The following is a 24,380-nucleotide window of genomic DNA, read 5'->3' as shown; positions in this document are numbered from 1 at the left end:
AACACAACTAATCACTAACATACGAACGGATCTGATTAGTAACAAACGAACACGTCTCAAAATTAACAAACGAACACGTTTCATCATTAACAAACGAACAAACGAACGGTAACTAACAAACGAACGGATCTGATTAGTAACAAACGAATACGTCTCAAAATTAACAAAAGAACACGTCTCAAAATTAACAAACGAACACGTTTCATCATTAACAAACGAACAAAAGAACGGTAACTAACAAACGAACGGATCTGATTAGTAACAAACGAATGCACCTAGTTACTAATAAACGAATGAATCTGATTAGTAACAACCAACCATGTCTCATCATTAACAAACGAATGCACCTAGTCACTAACAAACGAACGAATCTGATTAGTAACAAACAAACACGTCTCATTATTAACAAACGAATGCACCTAGTCACTAACAAACGAACGAATCTGATTAGTAACGAACGAATCTGATTAGTAACAAACGAACACGTCTCATCATTAACAAACGAATGCACCTAGTTACTAATAAACGAATGAATCTGATTAGTAACAAACGAATGCACCTAGTCACTAACAAACGAACGAATATGATTAGTAACAAACGAACAAATCTTATCATTAACAAACGAACATTTCCGAGAATTATAAAACGAACACAACTAATCACTAACATACGAACGGATCTGATTAGTAACAAACGAATTCGTCTCATAATTAACAAACAAACACGTTTCATCATTAACAAACGAATGCACCTAGTCACTAACAAACGAACGAATCTGATTAGTAACAAACGAACACGTCTCAAAATTAACAAACGAACACGTTTCATCATTAACAAACGAACAAACGAACGGTAACTAACAAACGAACGGTAACTAACAAACGAACGGTAACTAACAAACGAACGGATCTGATTAGTAACAAACGAATACGTCTCAAAATTAACAAAAGAACACGTCTCAAAATTAACAAACGAACACGTTTCATCATTAACAAACGAACAAAAGAACGGTAACTAACAAACGAACGGATCTGATTAGTAACAAACGAACACGTCTCAAAATTAACAAACGAACACGTTTCATCATTAACAAACGAACAAACGAACGGTAACTAACAGACGAACGGATCTGATTAGTAACAAACGAACACGTCTCAAAATTAACAAACGAACACGTTTCATCATTAACAAACGAACGATAACTAACAAAAGAACGATAACTAACAAACGAACGGTAACTAACAAACGAACGGATCTGATTAGTAACAAACGAATACGTCTCAAAATTAACAAACGAACACGTTTCATCATTAACAAACGAACAAACGAACGGTAACTAACAAACGAATACGTCTCAAAATTAACAAACGAACACGTCTCAAAATTAACAAACGAACACGTTTCATCATTAACAAACGAACAAACGAACGGTAACTAACAAACGAATACGTCTCAAAATTAACAAACGAACACGTCTCAAAATTAACAAACGAACACGTTTCATCATTAACAAACGAACAAACGAACGGTAACTAACAAACGAACGGATCTGATTAGTAACAAACGAACACGTCTCAAAATTAACAAACGAACACGTTTCATCATTAACAAACGAACAAACGAACGGTAACTAACAAACGAACGGATCTGATTAGTAACAAACGAACACGTCTCAAAATTAACAAACGAACACGTTTCATCATTAACAAACGAACAAACGAACGGTAACTAACAAACGAACGGATCTGATTAGTAACAAACGAACACGTCTCAAAATTAACGAACGAACACGTTTCATCATTAACAAACGAATGCGCCTAATCACTAACTAAAGAACGATCACTAACAAACGAACGGATCTGATTAGTAACAAATGAACTTGTCTCATAATAAACAAACGAACACATCTGATCATTAACAAAAGAACATATCTACAAGATTGACAGAAGTTTCCTATCGAACTTTCCTTTATAAAAATCATGTTTAATCATGAAATGGTGTAAAAAACTTCTAATTTGTTCTGGATACACACGAAAGAGATAAATCAACTTTAATAAACTGTTTTATGTTTCTAATGGAACGCGTTAACGTGATTACGATATTCCTTTTTGATTTAGATGATCGTGTGACGGGGCTGTGAGGTTGATTGACGTATAATTTTTAACATACACACAAATACCGATATCCAAATAGGGCTTTCATAAAACAACCAATAATTAAATGTAAACATAGTATTATGAAAAGAATGATAGATGATTTTAATTTTGTAAATGAAGGAAAGTGTTCAAAAATTAATATATTTCTTTGTTTGAAAAATATGAAAGGAACGTTTATTTGCATAATAGAGACCTTTCATTCCATCAAATAAATTGATTCTCGTGAATATTCCCGATAGTAGAATACGTATATTTAAGAAAGTGGTTAGGAAATCAAAAACAGAAGCCACCATTTCAATTTCGCATATTATTTAGACCGATTATCACCATAACTGTAAGTTGATTACTATATTTTATCTACGACTATTATAATAAATACTGAGATACAAATTTTGATGGTCATTAAATTCAACTGTAAAGTTCCACAAGCCAGTAAACTCAATATATTGGATTGAATTATGCAAGTTTATTCATAACTGTTTATGATTATATTAAACTATATATTTTATATGCACTATCTATCTTGATGTTTTCGGAATCATAACGTATCCATCAGCCACGGTAGTTGATCACTAATTACCTTTGCGTGTTTGTGTCACCAATAAATTCACGGCTACGGAATCGTTAAAAATGCTTCAGATGCTTGGACGAGTTCATAATTACCTTCGTGTGGTTCACCATGAATTCGTTCCAAATGATCGAACGTCCAATAAGAAGTACTACTTAGACGTTTTTTAGCATTTAGGTTAGGAAACTCGTTGTAAACGACCCAATTCGGGAATTTTTGTCATGAAACATGAAACAAAAGTCATTGCTCGGCCACTGTATTCGCCACCTTTAGCTCTCTGCGACTTTCCTCTTTTAGAAGCTTCGGGGAACCAACCATGACTCCAAAGATGCTATAAAAAGGATTCATCTCAACCAAAGCTTCCAACATGTATGGAAAGTTGACTGTATTATTATAAATTTTTGATACTAGCAATCAGACGTCACAATCAAGGAAATCCCTTAGATCCATCTGAGAGAGCTGATTCCGTCAAGTTTCCAATCCAAGGATTTAATTGTATTGAAGATAACTGTGAATAACTCGAAACGTTGGTGTGAATCTAGTAGCATTACGAAGGTTCCGATTAAGGACTGTTTTAAACAACTTCTCTTTTGAAATTATCTGCATGAAAATATTAAATTTTTTTTTATATTCAGTTTCTGGTATTGAAATGAAAAGACTGAAACGGTTCAAGTAGTTCATTTAACCAAGTTGAAATTTCAATTCTCTCGAATTTTTTTGTACTTTCTTGCTTCGGGATCTTTTTAATTTTATAAAATCCATGTTCTCCTTATTTATTAAAATACAATTATTCTCGGAGTTTTGTGAAAAACTCGTTCCGTGATATTTTTATTTCTTCATTTTACTCAGAATTATAATCAACTTCTATTAAAATTACCCAGAGGTTTTTTTCGGCCTTTTATGTACTTAAGAATGCTTGAATCGTAATTGGTATATCCTTTGTGGTGGAATTATTCATGTCAAGGAAATTTTAATACTTACGGCTACAAAAAAAGGGTTGCTCGAGCAACAGTTGAGATACGTCAGGACCGGCAAACGAAAATTCATTTTTCCAGCATCAATTACCTAGTTAGAGCAACTTCTTACAATCTTTTTTAATGGAAACTAATCATTGTGACTTTTAGAGAGTTTTGGCCACTTCAGTTGCCAGATTTAGTACCTTGCGAGTTCTAGCTCTTTCTGAAGATGAAAATATTATAGTACCATGGACACCGCGACCCAAATGATTTTTGTGCCTCCCATTCTGATATATTAATCCAATTCTCCTCTTAGAAAGTTTAGAATGTAGAATGATACCAGAGAACTTTGAACATTCCGAGTAAGAGATCGTTTTTCGTGCTTTACTATCTCAAACCACTGCCCCTTATGTGATAATTAGTCTCACGATTGACATGTACGTCTACAGTAGACAGTAGTAAACTGCCATCTATCTTTTTCAAGAAATCCGCCTCTTTCAAAAAACGAGCTGTCATCTGTCTTCAGAAATTGTTTTTCTCAAAAATAAAACAAAATTAGTCTTTTAGATTAGACTGTCTTTTTCGTGAAACAAACTCTCATTCATTTTCAGAGACTGTCTTTCTCAGAAATAAAGCAAAATATGTCTTCAAGGACTGTCTTTCTCATAAACCTCTGTCACCTCTCTTCAGAGGCTGTCTTTCTCAAAAATAAGACAAAATATGTCTTCAAGGACTGTCTATTTCGTTAAACAAACTCGCATTTATCTTCAGAGACCTTCTTCCTCGTTAACCAAACTGTCATCTGTCGTTAGAGACTGACGTTAGAAACAAAAGAAAACTTGTCTTCAAAAACAATATTTTTCATAAAACAAGCTGTTATCTGTCTTTACAGACTGTGTTTCTCATAAACCAAACTGTCATTGGTCTTAAGAAACTGTCTTTTCTCAAAACCAAACCAAATACTGTCTTTAGAGGCTGTATTTTTCAAAGTGCAAACTATCATCTGTCTTTAGAAGCTGTCTTTCTCAAAACAAAAGGAAACTTGTCTTCAAAAACTATATTTTTCATAAAACAAGCTATCATCTGTGTTCAGAGACTGTCTTTCTTATAAATAAAACAAAATTTGTCTTCAAAGACTATCTTCTTCGTGAAACAAACTCTCATTTATTTTCAGAGACTGCCTTTTTCATAAACCAAACTGTCATCTGTATTCAGAAACTTTCTTTTCTTAAAACCAAATCAAATACTTTCTTTAGAGGCTGTATTTTTCAAAGTGCAAACTGACACCTGTCTTTAGAAGCTATCTTTCTCACAAAATTTGTCTTCAACGACTGTCTTTTTCGTGAAACAAACTCATCTTTAGAGACTGTCTCTCTCATAAACCGAACTGTCATCTGTCCTTAGAGGCTGTGTTTCTCAAAAACAAATAAAAACTTGTCTACAGAAACCTTATTTTTCAAGAAACAAGCTGTCATCTGTCTTTGCAGACTGTGTATCTCATAAACTAAACTGTCATTGGTCTTAAGAAACTGTCTTTTCTCAAAAACAAACCAAATACTGTCTTTAGAGGCTGTATTTTTCAAAGTGCAAACTATCATCTGTCTTTAGAAGCTGTCTTTCTCAAAACAAAAGGAAACTTGTCTTCAAAAACTATATTTTTCATAAAACAAGCTATCATCTGTGTTCAGAGACTGTCTTTCTTATAAATAAAACAAAATTTGTCTTCAAAGACTATCTTCTTCGTGAAACAAACTCTCATTTATTTTCAGAGACTGCCTTTTTCATAAACCAAACTGTCATCTGTATTCAGAAACTTTCTTTTCTTAAAACCAAATCAAATACTTTCTTTAGAGGCTGTATTTTTCAAAGTGCAAACTGACACCTGTCTTTAGAAGCTATCTTTCTCACAAAATTTGTCTTCAACGACTGTCTTTTTCGTGAAACAAACTCATCTTTAGAGACTGTCTCTCTCATAAACCGAACTGTCATCTGTCCTTAGAGGCTGTGTTTCTCAAAAACAAATAAAAACTTGTCTACAGAAACCTTATTTTTCAAGAAACAAGCTGTCATCTGTCTTTGCAGACTGTGTATCTCATAAACTAAACTGTCATTGGTCTTAAGAAACTGTCTTTTCTCAAAAACAAACCAAATACTGTCTTTAGAGGCTGTATTTTTCAAAGTGCAAACTATCATCTGTCTTTAGAAGCTGTCTTTCTCAAAACAAAAGGAAACTTGTCTTCAAAAACTATATTTTTCATAAAACAAGCTATCATCTGTGTTCAGAGACTGTCTTTCTTATAAATAAAACAAAATTTGTCTTCAAAGACTATCTTCTTCGTGAAACAAACTCTCATTTATTTTCAGAGACTGCCTTTTTCATAAACCAAACTGTCATCTGTATTCAGAAACTTTCTTTTCTTAAAACCAAATCAAATACTTTCTTTAGAGGCTGTATTTTTCAAAGTGCAAACTGACACCTGTCTTTAGAAGCTATCTTTCTCACAAAATTTGTCTTCAACGACTGTCTTTTTCGTGAAACAAACTCATCTTTAGAGACTGTCTCTCTCATAAACCGAACTGTCATCTGTCCTTAGAGGCTGTGTTTCTCAAAAACAAATAAAAACTTGTCTACAGAAACCTTATTTTTCAAGAAACAAGCTGTCATCTGTCTTTGCAGACTGTGTATCTCATAAACTAAACTGTCATTGGTCTTAAGAAACTGTCTTTTCTCAAAAACAAACCAAATACTGTCTTTAGAGGCTGTATTTTTCAAAGTGCAAACTATCATCTGTCTTTAGAAGCTGTCTTTCTCAAAACAAAAGGAAACTTGTCTTCAAAAACTATATTTTTCATAAAACAAGCTATCATCTGTGTTCAGAGACTGTCTTTCTTATAAATAAAACAAAATTTGTCTTCAAAGACTATCTTCTTCGTGAAACAAACTCTCATTTATTTTCAGAGACTGCCTTTTTCATAAACCAAACTGTCATCTGTATTCAGAAACTTTCTTTTCTTAAAACCAAATCAAATACTTTCTTTAGAGGCTGTATTTTTCAAAGTGCAAACTGACACCTGTCTTTAGAAGCTATCTTTCTCACAAAATTTGTCTTCAACGACTGTCTTTTTCGTGAAACAAACTCATCTTTAGAGACTGTCTCTCTCATAAACCGAACTGTCATCTGTCCTTAGAGGCTGTGTTTCTCAAAAACAAATAAAAACTTGTCTACAGAAACCTTATTTTTCAAGAAACAAGCTGTCATCTGTCTTTGCAGACTGTGTATCTCATAAACTAAACTGTCATTGGTCTTAAGAAACTGTCTTTTCTCAAAAACAAACCAAATACTGTCTTTAGAGGCTGTATTTTTCAAAGTGCAAACTATCATCTGTCTTTAGAAGCTGTCTTTCTCAAAACAAAAGGAAACTTGTCTTCAAAAACTATATTTTTCATAAAACAAGCTATCATCTGTGTTCAGAGACTGTCTTTCTTATAAATAAAACAAAATTTGTCTTCAAAGACTATCTTCTTCGTGAAACAAACTCTCATTTATTTTCAGAGACTGCCTTTTTCATAAACCAAACTGTCATCTGTATTCAGAAACTTTCTTTTCTTAAAACCAAATCAAATACTTTCTTTAGAGGCTGTATTTTTCAAAGTGCAAACTGACACCTGTCTTTAGAAGCTATCTTTCTCACAAAATTTGTCTTCAACGACTGTCTTTTTCGTGAAACAAACTCATCTTTAGAGACTGTCTCTCTCATAAACCGAACTGTCATCTGTCCTTAGAGGCTGTGTTTCTCAAAAACAAATAAAAACTTGTCTACAGAAACCTTATTTTTCAAGAAACAAGCTGTCATCTGTCTTTGCAGACTGTGTATCTCATAAACTAAACTGTCATTGGTCTTAAGAAACTGTCTTTTCTCAAAAACAAACCAAATACTGTCTTTAGAGGCTGTATTTTTCAAAGTGCAAACTATCATCTGTCTTTAGAAGCTGTCTTTCTCAAAACAAAAGGAAACTTGTCTTCAAAAACTATATTTTTCATAAAACAAGCTATCATCTGTATTCAGAGACTGTCTTTCTTATAAATAAAACAAAATTTGTCTTCAAAGACTATCTTCTTCGTGAAACAAACTCTCATTTATTTTCAGAGACTGCCTTTTTCATAAACCAAACTGTCATCTGTATTCAGAAACTTTCTTTTCTTAAAACCAAATCAAATACTTTCTTTAGAGGCTGTATTTTTCAAAGTGCAAACTGACACCTGTCTTTAGAAGCTATCTTTCTCACAAAATTTGTCTTCAACGACTGTCTTTTTCGTGAAACAAACTCATCTTTAGAGACTGTCTCTCTCATAAACCGAACTGTCATCTGTCCTTAGAGGCTGTGTTTCTCAAAAACAAATAAAAACTTGTCTACAGAAACCTTATTTTTCAAGAAACAAGCTGTCATCTGTCTTTGCAGACTGTGTATCTCATAAACTAAACTGTCATTGGTCTTAAGAAACTGTCTTTTCTCAAAAACAAACCAAATACTGTCTTTAGAGGCTGTATTTTTCAAAGTGCAAACTATCATCTGTCTTTAGAAGCTGTCTTTCTCAAAACAAAAGGAAACTTGTCTTCAAAAACTATATTTTTCATAAAACAAGCTATCATCTGTGTTCAGAGACTGTCTTTCTTATAAATAAAACAAAATTTGTCTTCAAAGACTATCTTCTTCGTGAAACAAACTCTCATTTATTTTCAGAGACTGCCTTTTTCATAAACCAAACTGTCATCTGTATTCAGAAACTTTCTTTTCTTAAAACCAAATCAAATACTTTCTTTAGAGGCTGTATTTTTCAAAGTGCAAACTGACACCTGTCTTTAGAAGCTATCTTTCTCACAAAATTTGTCTTCAACGACTGTCTTTTTCGTGAAACAAACTCATCTTTAGAGACTGTCTCTCTCATAAACCGAACTGTCATCTGTCCTTAGAGGCTGTGTTTCTCAAAAACAAATAAAAACTTGTCTACAGAAACCTTATTTTTCAAGAAACAAGCTGTCATCTGTCTTTGCAGACTGTGTATCTCATAAACTAAACTGTCATTGGTCTTAAGAAACTGTCTTTTCTCAAAAACAAACCAAATACTGTCTTTAGAGGCTGTATTTTTCAAAGTGCAAACTATCATCTGTCTTTAGAAGCTGTCTTTCTCAAAACAAAAGGAAACTTGTCTTCAAAAACTATATTTTTCATAAAACAAGCTATCATCTGTATTCAGAGACTGTCTTTCTTATAAATAAAACAAAATTTGTCTTCAAAGACTATCTTCTTCGTGAAACAAACTCTCATTTATTTTCAGAGACTGCCTTTTTCATAAACCAAACTGTCATCTGTATTCAGAAACTTTCTTTTCTTAAAACCAAATCAAATACTTTCTTTAGAGGCTGTATTTTTCAAAGTGCAAACTGACACCTGTCTTTAGAAGCTATCTTTCTCACAAAATTTGTCTTCAACGACTGTCTTTTTCGTGAAACAAACTCATCTTTAGAGACTGTCTCTCTCATAAACCGAACTGTCATCTGTCCTTAGAGGCTGTGTTTCTCAAAAACAAATAAAAACTTGTCTACAGAAACCTTATTTTTCAAGAAACAAGCTGTCATCTGTCTTTGCAGACTGTGTATCTCATAAACTAAACTGTCATTGGTCTTAAGAAACTGTCTTTTCTCAAAAACAAACCAAATACTGTCTTTAGAGGCTGTATTTTTCAAAGTGCAAACTATCATCTGTCTTTAGAAGCTGTCTTTCTCAAAACAAAAGGAAACTTGTCTTCAAAAACTATATTTTTCATAAAACAAGCTATCATCTGTGTTCAGAGACTGTCTTTCTTATAAATAAAACAAAATTTGTCTTCAAAGACTATCTTCTTCGTGAAACAAACTCTCATTTATTTTCAGAGACTGCCTTTTTCATAAACCAAACTGTCATCTGTATTCAGAAACTTTCTTTTCTTAAAACCAAATCAAATACTTTCTTTAGAGGCTGTATTTTTCAAAGTGCAAACTGACACCTGTCTTTAGAAGCTATCTTTCTCACAAAATTTGTCTTCAACGACTGTCTTTTTCGTGAAACAAACTCATCTTTAGAGACTGTCTCTCTCATAAACCGAACTGTCATCTGTCCTTAGAGGCTGTGTTTCTCAAAAACAAATAAAAACTTGTCTACAGAAACCTTATTTTTCAAGAAACAAGCTGTCATCTGTCTTTGCAGACTGTGTATCTCATAAACTAAACTGTCATTGGTCTTAAGAAACTGTCTTTTCTCAAAAACAAACCAAATACTGTCTTTAGAGGCTGTATTTTTCAAAGTGCAAACTATCATCTGTCTTTAGAAGCTGTCTTTCTCAAAACAAAAGGAAACTTGTCTTCAAAAACTATATTTTTCATAAAACAAGCTATCATCTGTGTTCAGAGACTGTCTTTCTTATAAATAAAACAAAATTTGTCTTCAAAGACTATCTTCTTCGTGAAACAAACTCTCATTTATTTTCAGAGACTGCCTTTTTCATAAACCAAACTGTCACCCGTCTTCAGAATAAAAACTTGTCTTCAAAAACTTTATTTTTCATAAAACAAGCTCTTATCTATCTTTACAGGCTGTGTTTCTCGAAACGGAACCAAAATGTGTCTTTAGAGACTGTCTTTCTCAAAAACAAAAGAAAAATTGTCTTCATAAACTATATTTTTCATAAAACAAGCTGTTATCCGTATTTACAGACTGTGTTTCTCGAAGCGAAATTAAAATTAGTCTTTAGAGACTGTTTTTCTCATAAACCAAACGAAATACTGTCTTTAGAGGCTGTGTTTTTCAAAGAACAAACTGTCTTTTTCATGTTTGTTCCAGAGAAATTTACTATTTAATGTGAGTTCCAGATATTTCAATTCAATGGCGTCTAGCTCAATGACGAGCTTCAGAATGAGTGAAAGTAATTAGGTAGATCTAGTTCGGATTGATATTTAGTCTCACCGATCAACAATCTTTTTCAAACTAAACAGAATGCGGATTTTGAAAATAAAACAAAATGATCAAAGTGCAATTAACCCTTAACTGTGGTAGATATGTAGTAATATATATCTTAAAATACCGGCACTATAATTTCAAGCAATAAAAAAAATATCAAATAATCCAGGTGCAACAGCGGTACAAAAGTAAGGAAACTGTGTGCCGAATTGAAAAATTAAATGTTTCCTTCAACCGAACCTGCCCCTCATTTCATTTTTAATATGTTTTTCTTGTATTATTCCGGTATAATTGAAAAATAAACGATTCCAACAAAAGAATATCTAATTTTATTATTAAATAGAAAAACACTCCGGGTAAATGTCTGTTTGAATAATTTGATTTCGAGAACCTTTTTCCAGATGTGATTCATTAGATCTTTTGTAAAATGGAGTATTTGCGAGATTAAGTTATTAAATTAAAAAGTTTCTTTCTATAATATGATAACGATAACAAAAAATATTATAAAAAAACGTTTAACATTTTAATAAGGTCATAGATCATAGTTGAGTAGTGGGAGCATCCGATAGGCATTTCGGATTTAACCTTTTAACATCACTAGGCAAACTGTGAGACTTGCCCAAATATTTGAACCAATAATATGGTCTGTAATTTCACACTATTCCTTGGTTGATATGAAAAGCAAAAGGTGCGTTCCTTAGCTCGATTCTTACCAAATGTTTCCATCCATTTCCACAGAGGGATCTAATAGCAGCAGTTTTTATATAGTGGATATTCCAAAGATGTAAAGTGCGAGTAGGACTACTTTCTATCCCATAATAACTCAATCGGGTTGAGATGAGACGACTGTACATTCTTCCTTACCGATTCTTTCAAATACTCTTTCCACAGCTTCGAGGAATGCTTGGGATTAGTGTCATATTGGAAGATAAATGTTCTGTCGATCAGGAGCTGATCAGAACTTACCACATTTTCTCTTTAACCTTCTTCTTTCCAAATCCCTTAAATTTTCACCAGATCTCCAGTGGCTCTGCTTCCAAAACATCCAGAAACCATCACCGAGCCTTCGATGTGTTTTACAATCAGGATTACGCATGGATCTAACATCATTTTTTCCTTTGTCCCGATTAAAAATACTCTAAAAACCTCATAATTGACTCATCTCTTTTCATGCGTCCAATTTAAGTCTTAAAAACTGTCACCATTCCAGAAAGATCAGCTTCTCTCAATCTTCTTTAACTGATCAATTCAATACGTTTACCTTCTTGAAGAAAGAGAAGTTGCTGGTATAAAGTAGTGATAATTTTATTAATTAGTGGGAATTATGTGAATTTGACATGTTTTGTGGCGGAAATGAGACCCCATCTATGAAATATATACATTTAAAATACTCGGGATTGAGGTCTTTCGTTTTTCGTAACGTTTCACAAAAATCCAGTCTAATCAGTGTACAATCTTGTTTTTTAAAGTTGAATAAGTATGACTTCTGAGCTATTGGAGGACTTTGATGATCATGTATTACGGTTCTGGGACTCAAAGTGTTTGTTTCATACTAAGGCCCCCAATAGTTGAGCATCCATAATTATTTAATTTCGAATTTTACACGGCACTAGCATTTTCTTTAAGTTTACCATGGAAAACTGTCATTCATTGATAGTTATGATGATAAGTCAATAATAATTTGTTAAATTTGATATTGTTAATCAAAACGTACTCAAATTTGGAATACACTGACATGTTATTAACTTTAGGCCAATGTTTATGGATATAATGCAGCTGTTAAGAAAAGTTTCTTCGAAGAAGTACCAAGTAAAACTACATTTAGAACCATTGAACGACGTTGTCCAAAAACTGGGACGTAGAAATATATTAAGACAAACAAATACGTCTTCTTCAAGTAAAGGGTGGTCCAACCAAAATGCACGACGTTAATTGTAAATAAAACAAAAAGTTTTCAGAGAATTATCTTAATATTTTTTATAATGATAGAAGGATCTATGAAAATTATGTGTGAAACAAAATATCGGCCAAATGCTCGCCATGGCTTCGGTAGCATACCTCTATGCGATGGTCCATATTTCCAATGACTCTGAGACATAATTGAGGTTCAATGTTATTAATGAATTGTTATTGGCTTATTGACGTACACTTTTTCTTTCAAATATCCCCAAAGAAAGAAGTCCAACGGTGTCAAATCACATGATCGTGGTGGCCATTGAATTTCTCGCGCAAAAGAGGCATTGTTTCGTTGGCTGTGTGGCAAGTGGCGCCATCCTGTTGGAACCACATATCGTCCAGATCCATATCTTTAGTTTCTGGTCACAAGAAGTCCGTTATCATCTCGCGATAGCGAACACCATTCACGGTAACTGCTTGGCCGACCTCATTTTCGAAGGAGGACACCCGCCAGCCCATAAACCTCACCAAACAGTCACTCTTTATAGATGTTTTCACTTCTGTCTGTTCGACCAACCATTCGGCGTATTGACCAAGCTTGAAATGGTCAACAGGCTTCATCTCTTGAGTCAATTGAACCTTGTAAGCGGGTAAATTCAAATCTTTATTCAAAGTTCGCATCAGTGATGTTCGTGAGATGTTTAATTGTTGGGCACGACGACGAGTCGAGGTTGACAGTTCTTCTGCCACACTAGGGCACACGAACGGGGCTAGCATGCACAGGTGTTTTCAAATTTCCTACAGACCTGGTTTGCTGAAATTTGCGCACAATTCTCCCGATTGTGGACACATTTGGTCGACTATGCTGACCAAAAAAATGCACGAAATGAATTTTGATTTGAACGCCCAACAATCTTAACGCGCTGCTCAATTGTGTACTTTTCTATGGTTGAATTTGTCAAACACAAAGTTGGGCAAAAAACTTGACTGGACTACCTTTTACATGGAGGATACTTAAACAGCTACATACTTATCATTACAGACAAGTCCTCTTCTACACATTCTAATGTGTTTTTTTTTCTTGAACCCCCTTGAATAAGAACGGCGTTACGAAATTTTTTACTCAACAAACCCCAAATATTTTTCAGTTTTCAATCTATCCTAGAGACGGTTCACCTTTTTTGATACACCCTGTAATATATACCGATAATGTATATATTATATTAAATTCCCCTTTTTAAGTTATGGCGGATTTCAGTGATCCATCCGCCACATATTGAAATGATGCAATTTAGCGATAACTTGAAAATAGTCGAATAATCCTAAAATATTAAGCACCGAAATCGATCGATTCAAATGATCCCCTTTTGTTGAGAACAGTCCATAATGGGGATCAATTAATTTGTCTCTAGCCGCACATAAATTGGCTTAATGTATTTTGTGTGTGGGCTCGAAAATACTAAAACCCTTCGTGTATGAGAACCTTTTGTTTTACAACATTCATCCCAAAGTAGAATCCAGATGTGTATCCTTAGGGAAAAAAGGGTAAATTATAGGAACGCGTAACTCTTATAAATGACATATGTGTGTGAAAGATTTGTCAAATATATAATTGAAAATATTTATCGAAAATTAAACTTTCTATAAATGTAAAACATATAAACACATATAAAATACAATACAAATGGTGTCCTGCGCAATCGTCCTTTTTTATTTCATTCTTCAAGCACGATAGGCTCAAAACCCATTGTTTAGGTTAGGTTAGGTTAAGTGAGGTTATGTCTCATAAGGTTTATTACGTTTGTAAGCTGCTGTATAGCCAATCGCCATGCGATGTGCATGCAGAAACAGACTTTTCACAACTAGATAATAATGGAAAAAAGTTCGGTACTATGTGTACCGATATCATACCGACTAGAAAAGGCAATCAAATCATCTCAGAGTTCCGAGTTGTGATCTGATATTAGAGGTAATCAAACCTCCGAACTAAACAGAAGGATAGGAATGAATTGGACTGCATTTCAAGTCAGATATCTTTGGCAGCAGTGGAGTTAAGAATGACGTTACGAGGTGAAATTCAAAACTTCATAGAAAAGGCTAGGAATGCAATTGAAAGAGTCACACATTTAAAATGGATTATCAGATAATACTGAAATGGCGTCTTGTGGAAGAAGCATACAGAAAGAGGGGTCGACTGCCGACGAGATGGATGAACGATTTGGAAAGGATATCTTGAATCCAAAATGCCCAAGATCGATGAAAACGGTCCGGGTTGATAGAGGCTTATGTCCAGCAGTGAACAAGACAAGCTGCTGAATGATGATGATACTCCTCACTGTCTTACTTACTTCCTAAGCCTTATTACAATTAATTGTCTATTGTTTTGAGGTTTTTTCAACCCTAATAATACAATATTCAACAAAACTGTAAAAACTTACTATACAGACTTCATATCGAAACACATTATTCCAATGAATTTTTCACTTATCTTAATGACCAAAGTTTGATACATTCATTTACTTCATTTACAAATATTGTAATAATTAACTATTTTTTTGTTAATATCTTTCAATATAGCTCGATAAAATATGAAAAATATTGCGGAAATATAAATTTTCTATCAACATAAAGTAAAAGGATGTCTGAGAATGTCTGATAACATTCTACAGAATATTCCACAGGTATTTATAATATCCCGAAGAGGGTTGAAATTCCTTATACCCCAAATATTCAAATGGGATTGGAAAATTTGAAAAAAAAGTTTGTTTTTTTCAACAAAAGTACCTACAATTTAGTTTTACAAGTATAATGGTGTTTGTGACATTAATTTAAGACCCATGTTCAAAATTCGATACCCTTTTTTTAATAAGAATCGTCAAGCTCCTCAAAATAGCCATCCGACATCACATCTTTGATCACCGTACCATTTTTTCAAGAAATTAATCCAAGGGAGCTGAGTCTAGCTAATAGGTAGCAATTCAAACTTTAATTCATTAATTTTGGCCATGATGATGAAACGACACTTCATTCTTAGCCAATTAAGATCGATTCTGAGTGATTTATTCGCTCAAACGTTGCAATAAATTCTCTTAATAATCGCCGTTGATATTTTTTTCTTTCTCAAGATAATTAATGAAAATCATCCCACGTGCATCCCAAAAAACAGACGCCAATACTTTGCCAAAAAATGGTTAATATGGTATAAATACCAATATTATTAAATATTTTTCTGTTTCATTTATTGAATTTTTATTAATTTCTTTGTACTTATGAAATCATTTCTGAACACATTTTTCAAATAATTAATCCTTAGATGGAAGCCCCCGCGTATCACAAATCGAAAATAAATGTTAAAAAAATGATAAACGTGAAATTATCAGATTTTTCGTTAGGATTGTTTGATTTTTATTAATTTCTACATATTTTCAAAATATTTTTGACATTTTTCTTTCTATTTTGTACATAAACTGGAATAAAATAAACTTATAAAACATTTTAGTACTTTTGGAAGCCCCCGTGTATCACAAATAGAAAATAAGTATTAAAAAAATTATAAACGGGGAATTATCAGATTTTTTGTCTAGATTATTCGATGTTTATCAATTTCTACATATTTTCAAAATATTTTTGACAATTTTCTTTCTATTTTGTATATAAACTAGAATAAAATAAACTTATAATGCATTTTAGTACTTTTGGAAGCCCCCGCGTATCACAAATAGAAAATAAATGTTAAAAAAATGATAATTGTGGAATTATCAGATCTTTCGTCAGGATTGTTTGATTTTTATTAATTTCTACATATTTTCTAAATATTTTTGACATTTTTTTTCCTATTTTGTACATAAACTAGAATAAAATAAACTTATAATGCATTTTAGTACTTTTGGAAGCCCCCGCGCATCACAAATCGAAAATAAATGTTAAAAAAATGATAATTGTGGAATTATCAGGTTTTTCGTCAGGATTGTTTGATTTTTATTAATTTCTACATATTTTCTAAATATTTTTGACATTTTTTTTCCTATTTTGTACATAAACTAGAATAAAATAAACTTATAATGCATTTTAGTACTTTTGGAAGCCCCCGCGCATCACAAATCGAAAATAAATGTTAAAAAAATGATAATTGTGGAATTATCAGATTTTTCGTCAGGATTGTTTGATTTTTATTAATTTCTACATATTTTCTAAATATTTTTGACATTTTTTTTCCTATTTTGTACATAAACTAGAATAAAATAAACTTATAATGCATTTTAGTACTTTTGGAAGCCCCCGCGCATCACAAATCGAAAATAAATGTTAAAAAAATGATAATTGTGGAATTATCAGGTTTTTCGTCAGGATTGTTTGATTTTTATTAATTTCTACATATTTTCTAAATATTTTTGACATTTTTTTTCCTATTTTGTACATAAACTAGAATAAAATAAACTTATAATGCATTTTAGTACTTTTGGAAGCCCCCGCGCATCACAAATCGAAAATAAATGTTAAAAAAATGATAATTGTGGAATTATCAGGTTTTTCGTCAGGATTGTTTGATTTTTATTAATTTCTACATATTTTCTAAATATTTTTGACATTTTTTTTCCTATTTTGTACATAAACTAGAATAAAATAAACTTATAATGCATTTTAGTACTTTTGGAAGCCCCCGCGTATCACAAATCGAAAATAAATATTAAAAAAATGATAATCGTGGAATTATCAGATTTTTTGTCTAGATTATTCGATTTTTATCAATTTCTACATATTTTCAAAATATTTTTGACAATTTTCTTTCTATTTTGTATATAAACTAGAATAAAATTAACTTATAAAACATTTTAGTACTTTTTGAAATCCCTCACGTATCACAAATCGAAAATAAATGTTAAAAAAATTATAAACGTGGAATTATCAGATTTTTCGTCAGGATTGTTTGATTTTTATTAATTTCTACATATTTTTTAAATATTCTTAACAATTTTCTTTCTATTTGGTATATAAACTAGAATAAAATTAACTTATAAAACATTTTAGTACTTTTTGAAATCCCCCGCGTATCACAAATCGAAAATAAATATTAAAAAAATGATAATCGTGGAATTATCAGATTTTTTGTCTAGATTATTCGATTTTTATCAATTTCTACATATTTTCAAAATATTTTTGACAATTTTCTTTCTATTTTGTATATAAACTAGAATAAAATTAACTTATAAAACATTTTAGTACTTTTTGAAATCCCTCACGTATCACAAATCGAAAATAAATGTTAAAAAAATTATAAACGTGGAATTATCAGATTTTTCGTCAGGATTGTTTGATTTTTATTAATTTCTACATATTTTCTAAATATTTTTGACATTTTTCTTTCTATTTTGTACATAAACTAGAATAAAATAAACTTATAATGCATTTTAGTACTTTTGGAAGCCCCCGCGCATCACAAATCGAAAATAAATGTTAAAAAAATGATAATTGTGGAATTATCAGATATTTCGTCAGGATTATTCGAATTTTATCAATTTCTTTTTTTTTGAAAATAAATTATAAAACTTATCAAATAACATTTTTTTAACAACCAATGTGTGTTGATTAGACATTGACTTTTAACTAAAAATGTTATGAAGCACATTATTGCACCTAATGAAGAAAAAATCGCAATGAAACAGATAGAAAAAAAACATTTTCCTCCAAAAAGATAATGCAGTGTCTAATATCAATGCAAATAATAATCAAATTTAATTCATTTACATTAGAATTGGTTTAACAACCACCATATTCTCCAGATATGGCTCTCAGTGACAAATGGATGTTAACATCTCAAAACAATACCCCATGGTAAGAAAAAAAAATAAATCAACATGAAAAATTTTGTTTTGTGAATAATAATAATAATAAATATATTTATTTTTACTCACGTTTTTTTCAGCAGTTTTTTAACAACTTTTACTTATTTATAGAGTTGTTCTAAAAAATTTCCAAATTCTGCAAAACCATATCGGATAATCTTTATATATATATATATATATATATATATATATATATATATATATATATATATATATATATATATATATATATATATATATATATATACAAGGTATTATTTTTCTCACTTCTCGTTCTGAAAATATTTATTATTTTGTAATTTTCCCTAAAATAAACTGCCATTTTTATTTCAATTTTTCCTTCGTGAATATACATTTGATTTTATTGAAAAAAAAAGGAAGTAGAATATTGAAACCAAGGGTCTGGAAGACCTATAGAACTTAACAATATATAAACTAAAAAATTAATGGTAGATTCTATGTATATTAAACTACGGGGGCCATTTTGAAAGGCACGCTCATAATTTGTCATAATAATTTCCTGTTTAACATTAGGCAATAATGCACCTGAACTGCGCTTGGCTTGGCGCTTTATTTCTGTGAAACATCAACAAAAAACTTGATGGAGACATCCTCACGAGGTTGTTTTTGTTCCATTATGAATAAACGCAGCATCCATCTTGCGCACAGCTTTCTCATATCCAAATTTTCAGTTAATACACGATGTACCGTACTTTTTGGAACGCTTACAATGTCTGCTGGCTCGCGCACAATACTGAATAACGTGGTATCTTCAAACTTGAAACGTATGTTGTATAGATTGTCTACTTTTTAATACTACTACGAGTTTTTTTGCATAGATGGATTTGTAAACATGACGCAATTGAATAATCATTCCTCTTTTGCGATCTACCTCTTCTAAATTGTTTTTTTGTAAAGATATTTATTTCTATAAGGTTAAACTAATATCGATTATTCAAAATATTGAATGGGGTAAGAAATTAATCCAATTACCTGTAAAATGAGTATATAAATCGACCAACTTAGCTTCTAACATTTCCTAATAATATAGAATAGTAGGAATCGCATTTATCCCCACGGTATATACAATATTCAACTATCTGCATGTATTTTTGAATTAATAAAGTTGAAAGACGATCATAAACTCTACATCGAGGTACCTTATCAGTTATTTTCAGTCTTCCCTTTTCCCTTTTCACACAGAAATGGAATTATATTTGCCAGCTTTACATTTCGATATTTCGTCAGCAAGATTTAAGAAGATTAGTAAATTAATATCTGTTAGGGTTTCCTTTGGTTTGCTTTTCTCCGATAGAAAGCTATCTATTGATCTTTATTTAACCCTGGAAAATTTACATAGGGATTTTATAGAACCGAAAAAAGCCGATAAAATCATGTTACATCTGTTGATTGTAGAAACGTTACGGATTTAATTAGATCCCAAGAGGGAAATGTACATAAAGCAAAAATATCTATACTATACTCATAACTTTTTTATTATTAATATTTCGATGTTTTCTTGGTATTAAACAATGTTAATTATATTTAAAAATTGAATAGTTTCTTATCTTATAATATCAAAAACATTCATTCAAAATTCAAAATACGAGAGTTGTTTCATTTTCTCAATCTCCAATGGGCTATAAAAAAAGACAGATACAAAAAAGATTTTATTACCAAAAGAAAGGTGTAATACAGCTTTGTCTTAGCTATTAAATCTATTAAATAATTTCAGTGACATTAAAAATACGGTAAAACTAATTTTTCCTAACAACAATTTTATAGAATATTCTTTAACATACCTCGTATACAACTGAATCATTTGAAAAATTAACGGTGATTCAATTCACGTATCAATATTTCTCTTTTAATATAACCTAACTTTTTAGTTTCAAAATTTTAAAATAAAATAACCATATTATGTTTCAAATTTAATATATATTAATAAAATTAATAAAAACTATAACTCACATCACCCCTAACGATCAAATAACCTTCAACTCTGTATTTTTGTATAGAAGTTTATGATTCGGTGCAAAATAACAGTGCAAAATAACGTCGTTATAGTCTAACGCAACGTCCTCACTGTAGTACTTCTATGAGCTATTTTGACGTAATAACATGCAATTTCCTATCAACTTGTTTTATGAAGCAAGCGTTGATTGTTTGAAACTATTTGTTTATGTCATTGTTTGGACTATTATTTGTAGTGATTAATAAATACATCTAAGAATTTATTGTTAATAATAATTTAATTTCTGGATTATGAGCTTGAATTTAATTGATAGAAAAAGGAAGGCAATTTCAACGGTAAGAATTTTTATTTACATAATTATATATATGATACTCGATACGATATTTCTACAATGTAATTTTTTTTATATGATAAATGTATGTATATATAAAAAAAATATTTGTGAGAATACTCCAGTTTCTATTAAAATTATAATACATCGCGCGTTATAAACTCTTTTCTGTCGTAAAATAAGATGTTTTTTTACAAAACTAACCTAACAAAATGTTTTATTTTGTAATGTAATTTACACGAAGATTCTCTAAGCTTTTATAATAACAAAATCATGACTTGTTTTTTTAAAAACATTCATTTTTATAAACAGTTTCAACATATGTAATTTAAAAAAAAAATTAAATATTTTATAGGTAGGTATACCTTTTATTTGACATTTGACAGCCTAAATTTATTTATTGAATATTTGATATCGTACTATACAAGATGGAAACATTTATATATAGTGTGAGTCAAAAGTCAAAACAAATTTATGCCTTAAATATTTAGTTTTTTGTACACTTCATGATACAGGGTGATTGTAAAGCTATTTCTATTGATATAGTGCTTATAGTATGCTCCTCAATGAACTTTGGATAACTTAAATTGTTTCAATGAATATTTGATATTATTATAACTAATATGTAAGAAGGGGAACGTTTATATACGGTATAAGTCAAAAGTGAAAAATTTATCTCTTTGATTTGTATATAGAGTTTTTGATACTAATCATATTAAGGGTAACTATAAAGTGTGGTATTAAAACGTTTTGTGAAGTTATATAGCGTTCATCAAAAGTATGGTTTATTAGGGATATTATGATTAGCAGAATTTCTCAATTTTTGACAGCTTGCATTTTTTTTAATTAATATTATTGGGAATTTTTATATATAGTGTGAGACGAAAGTGAGAAATTTATCGCTTTGATTTGTATATAGAGTTTTTGATACAAATCATATACAGGGTAACTATAAAGTGTGGTATTAAAACTTTTTGTAAAATTTCTCTAGTGTTCATCAAAAGTATGGTTTATTAGGGATATTATGATTAGCAGAATCTCTCAATTTTTGACAGCTTGCATTTTTTTTTTTAATTAATATTATTGGGAATGTTTATATATAGTGTGAGTCGAAAGTGAAAAAGGTATCGCTTTAATGTATAGTGTAGTAACTTTTGATAATTATGGTAAAAATTCAATACAGGGCGAGTGAAAAAAATAAGATAAGTATCGTGTAATGTAACAAAATGGATAAAATAAACTGATATAAAGATATTTTTGTTATTCGATGTATTTGTATGATATTGAAAGTAATACTAGACTAATTTTAATTTCGAAATACACCGATGCGATGCCCTCTCCGAAATTAAAGTAACGCTCTTAACGTAAATACTATAGCATTATAAAGAAACAAACAAAAGTAGAGAGAAAAAACACTCCATTATCTTGATAACGTCGACCTGGAGGCGACAACAAAACATCCACCTTTTATACAAATTCAAATTGAATAGAAAAGAAGGAGAAAAGTTATTCTACTGTCTTGTAGAAAAGTTTTTCTCTTTACAAATTCGTTACAAATCTCCGTGTCAAAGTTCAGTTTCTCGAGCAAACAACTTGAAAGAGTATTCATATATTAGCGTATGAATGGGTCCATTTGGGAGAACGCCACGAGTATTATTCAAAACATTCTCGAAAGTGGAAATATTGAAAAAGGGGTCACATAGCCGAGCACTTTCTGATGGATTGAAGTCTGTATATGAGGGACGATCGATATTTTCTCTTATAACTGTTTCGAAGTTTAAGTGAGAGAATATTTTAACGAAACGGAAACGATTTGATGATATCAAATTTTAATTCTCTTGTTATAATATTTATACTTGACTAGATAGATTCCACAAATTTCAATGATACTCGAAAGCAGCTCATCATTATAACAAAATGTGAATTATACGAAAGAAATAACGAACTACAAAATGTTGTTACGGATTATGGAATTCGCTTTACGTCTATTAGTAATATAACGATGTAAGCATCTAGGAGAAATATTTAGATTCATTAAAATTGACTACTTGTAATAGTTTACGGGTTCATTTACCTCCATCCACATATTTCCATCGAATTTGCAGTTTCCGCTATGTTTGGAATAACAATTAACACTACCAGCGGCATATTTTTAATATACGGTGAACGTATAAAAAGATCAGCGTGAAATAAAATCATTAAGTCAATAATATTGTAAATTAACAAGCTACAGCTGTTTACCATCGCCAAATTTCTGTCAAAAACATCAAGGACAAACGCACAGGACATATCAAAGGCTTTCGACAGGGTTTAACACGTATTGTCGTTCTCATCAACGATTTGCTTGGTAGCTTGAATGGAATAACCTCAGAAAGGCTTGATGTCTATGTTGGCGTTCCCCAGGAAACACCTAAATCCGTAGGCACCATCAATACTGATTTTGAAAACATTCTAGAGGGGGATGGACGCAGTTTGATTTAGTTTAATGCAGCAAACACCCAGGCTTTTGTTTGTACAAAGAAAGCTCAGGATTCGGTCCTTCGCAACAGCTTCTAATTTTCTACAAGGCCCAGATTCGTCCAACTTTGAAGTATTGCTCGCACATTTGGAGCATTCGGAACGCTTAACCCAGAGGATGCTTGTCTCGATACAGAAGAGAGCATTATAGGCGATACAGGTGGACTAGAAACGGTTCTACCACTGCTCAACAAGCAGACGTGGCTCATGAACGCTTGTAGACGCCCAGAACGTCAATTTATGACTCCATTCTTAGGAGAAGTTCAAGTCTGTGGAATCAGCCACCAAGGAACGTCCTTGCTCTAATTTCATAGTTTTCTTGACTCCCCTTTTTTCGTCTGTTATCCAGAATCCACTGGAATTTCTTTTTATGAGCTATCTGAATTATATCAATAATTTTTTCTTCTACTTGAGCACTATTCTAATCTTTACATTTTACTTACATTTCTTCTTGATTATCTCGTCCTCCGTCTTAGCTAATTATCATCGTTTCAAATTGAATTTTCTGGTTCAAATTTCATATCCACAACAAAACAATGCTTCTAACGGTGATTCACCTTTTGTTTTTCTTGTTATTAGGTAAGTTTTGCCATCACAAGGAATTGAAACAAAAGTTATTCTTGTTGACTGTATACAATTGTATCAATTTGCTTTATGATCATCATCAAGTATTCCTAAAATATATCTCTAATCACCAGTTGCAATATATTTGTGGAAGTACCAGTTGGTCTGTAAATCTAGGGTTAAGCAGTACAGCTTCGCCCATAGGATTACCTTTCCTTTCACCTTAATTACACTTCTATTTTGAAGAAAGATCCTACCTTAAATATTTGTCAAAATTAGTGGTGTAAGCTCCTCGATGATTTTAACAAGATATTCATCCATACCAAAGATCTCCAAAGCTTTACACGTTTATTTCCAGGAGCATTATCCTAAGCAAATATCAGTTGTTGTAAAATTATTAGATTTTCAATCCTTTTATCTTCGTCCGAATCCATTTTGATTTTATTTTATGACGAACATCAACTGTTAGCTTATTATGAAAGATTTGGTCATGGTTAGATAGATAGATACTATCTGGAAGGTTTTTTTTTATATAAAAAACAAGCACAAAACACACTCGAGTAGTTAGAGTGGTGCC

At 31.4% G+C, this 24,380-nt stretch overlaps 1 protein-coding gene across 7 annotated transcripts in view; it reads left to right on the top strand.

Annotated features, from left to right (window-relative positions):
• Positions 1–24,380, top strand: part of LOC130899117 (polypyrimidine tract-binding protein 2) — a 365,855-nt gene that overhangs the window by 273,742 nt on the left and 67,733 nt on the right. The window contains exon 1 of one of the 7 annotated variants that reach the window (XM_057808893.1): positions 20,506–20,726. The exons of the other annotated variants lie outside the window; for them this stretch is intronic. Coding sequence (XP_057664876.1) covers positions 20,682–20,726 — 45 coding nt within the window. The 5' untranslated portion in view covers positions 20,506–20,681. Of the gene's footprint in view, positions 1–20,505; positions 20,727–24,380 lie in introns of those variants that run through there. 7 annotated transcript variants of the gene reach the window in all.

This window comes from Diorhabda carinulata, chromosome 10 (assembly GCF_026250575.1).
Source record: "Diorhabda carinulata isolate Delta chromosome 10, icDioCari1.1, whole genome shotgun sequence".
Lineage (NCBI taxonomy): Eukaryota > Metazoa > Arthropoda > Insecta > Coleoptera > Chrysomelidae > Diorhabda > Diorhabda carinulata.
Note: the sequence above shows the minus strand (reverse complement) of the source record. Positions and strands in the feature narration are given on the sequence as shown.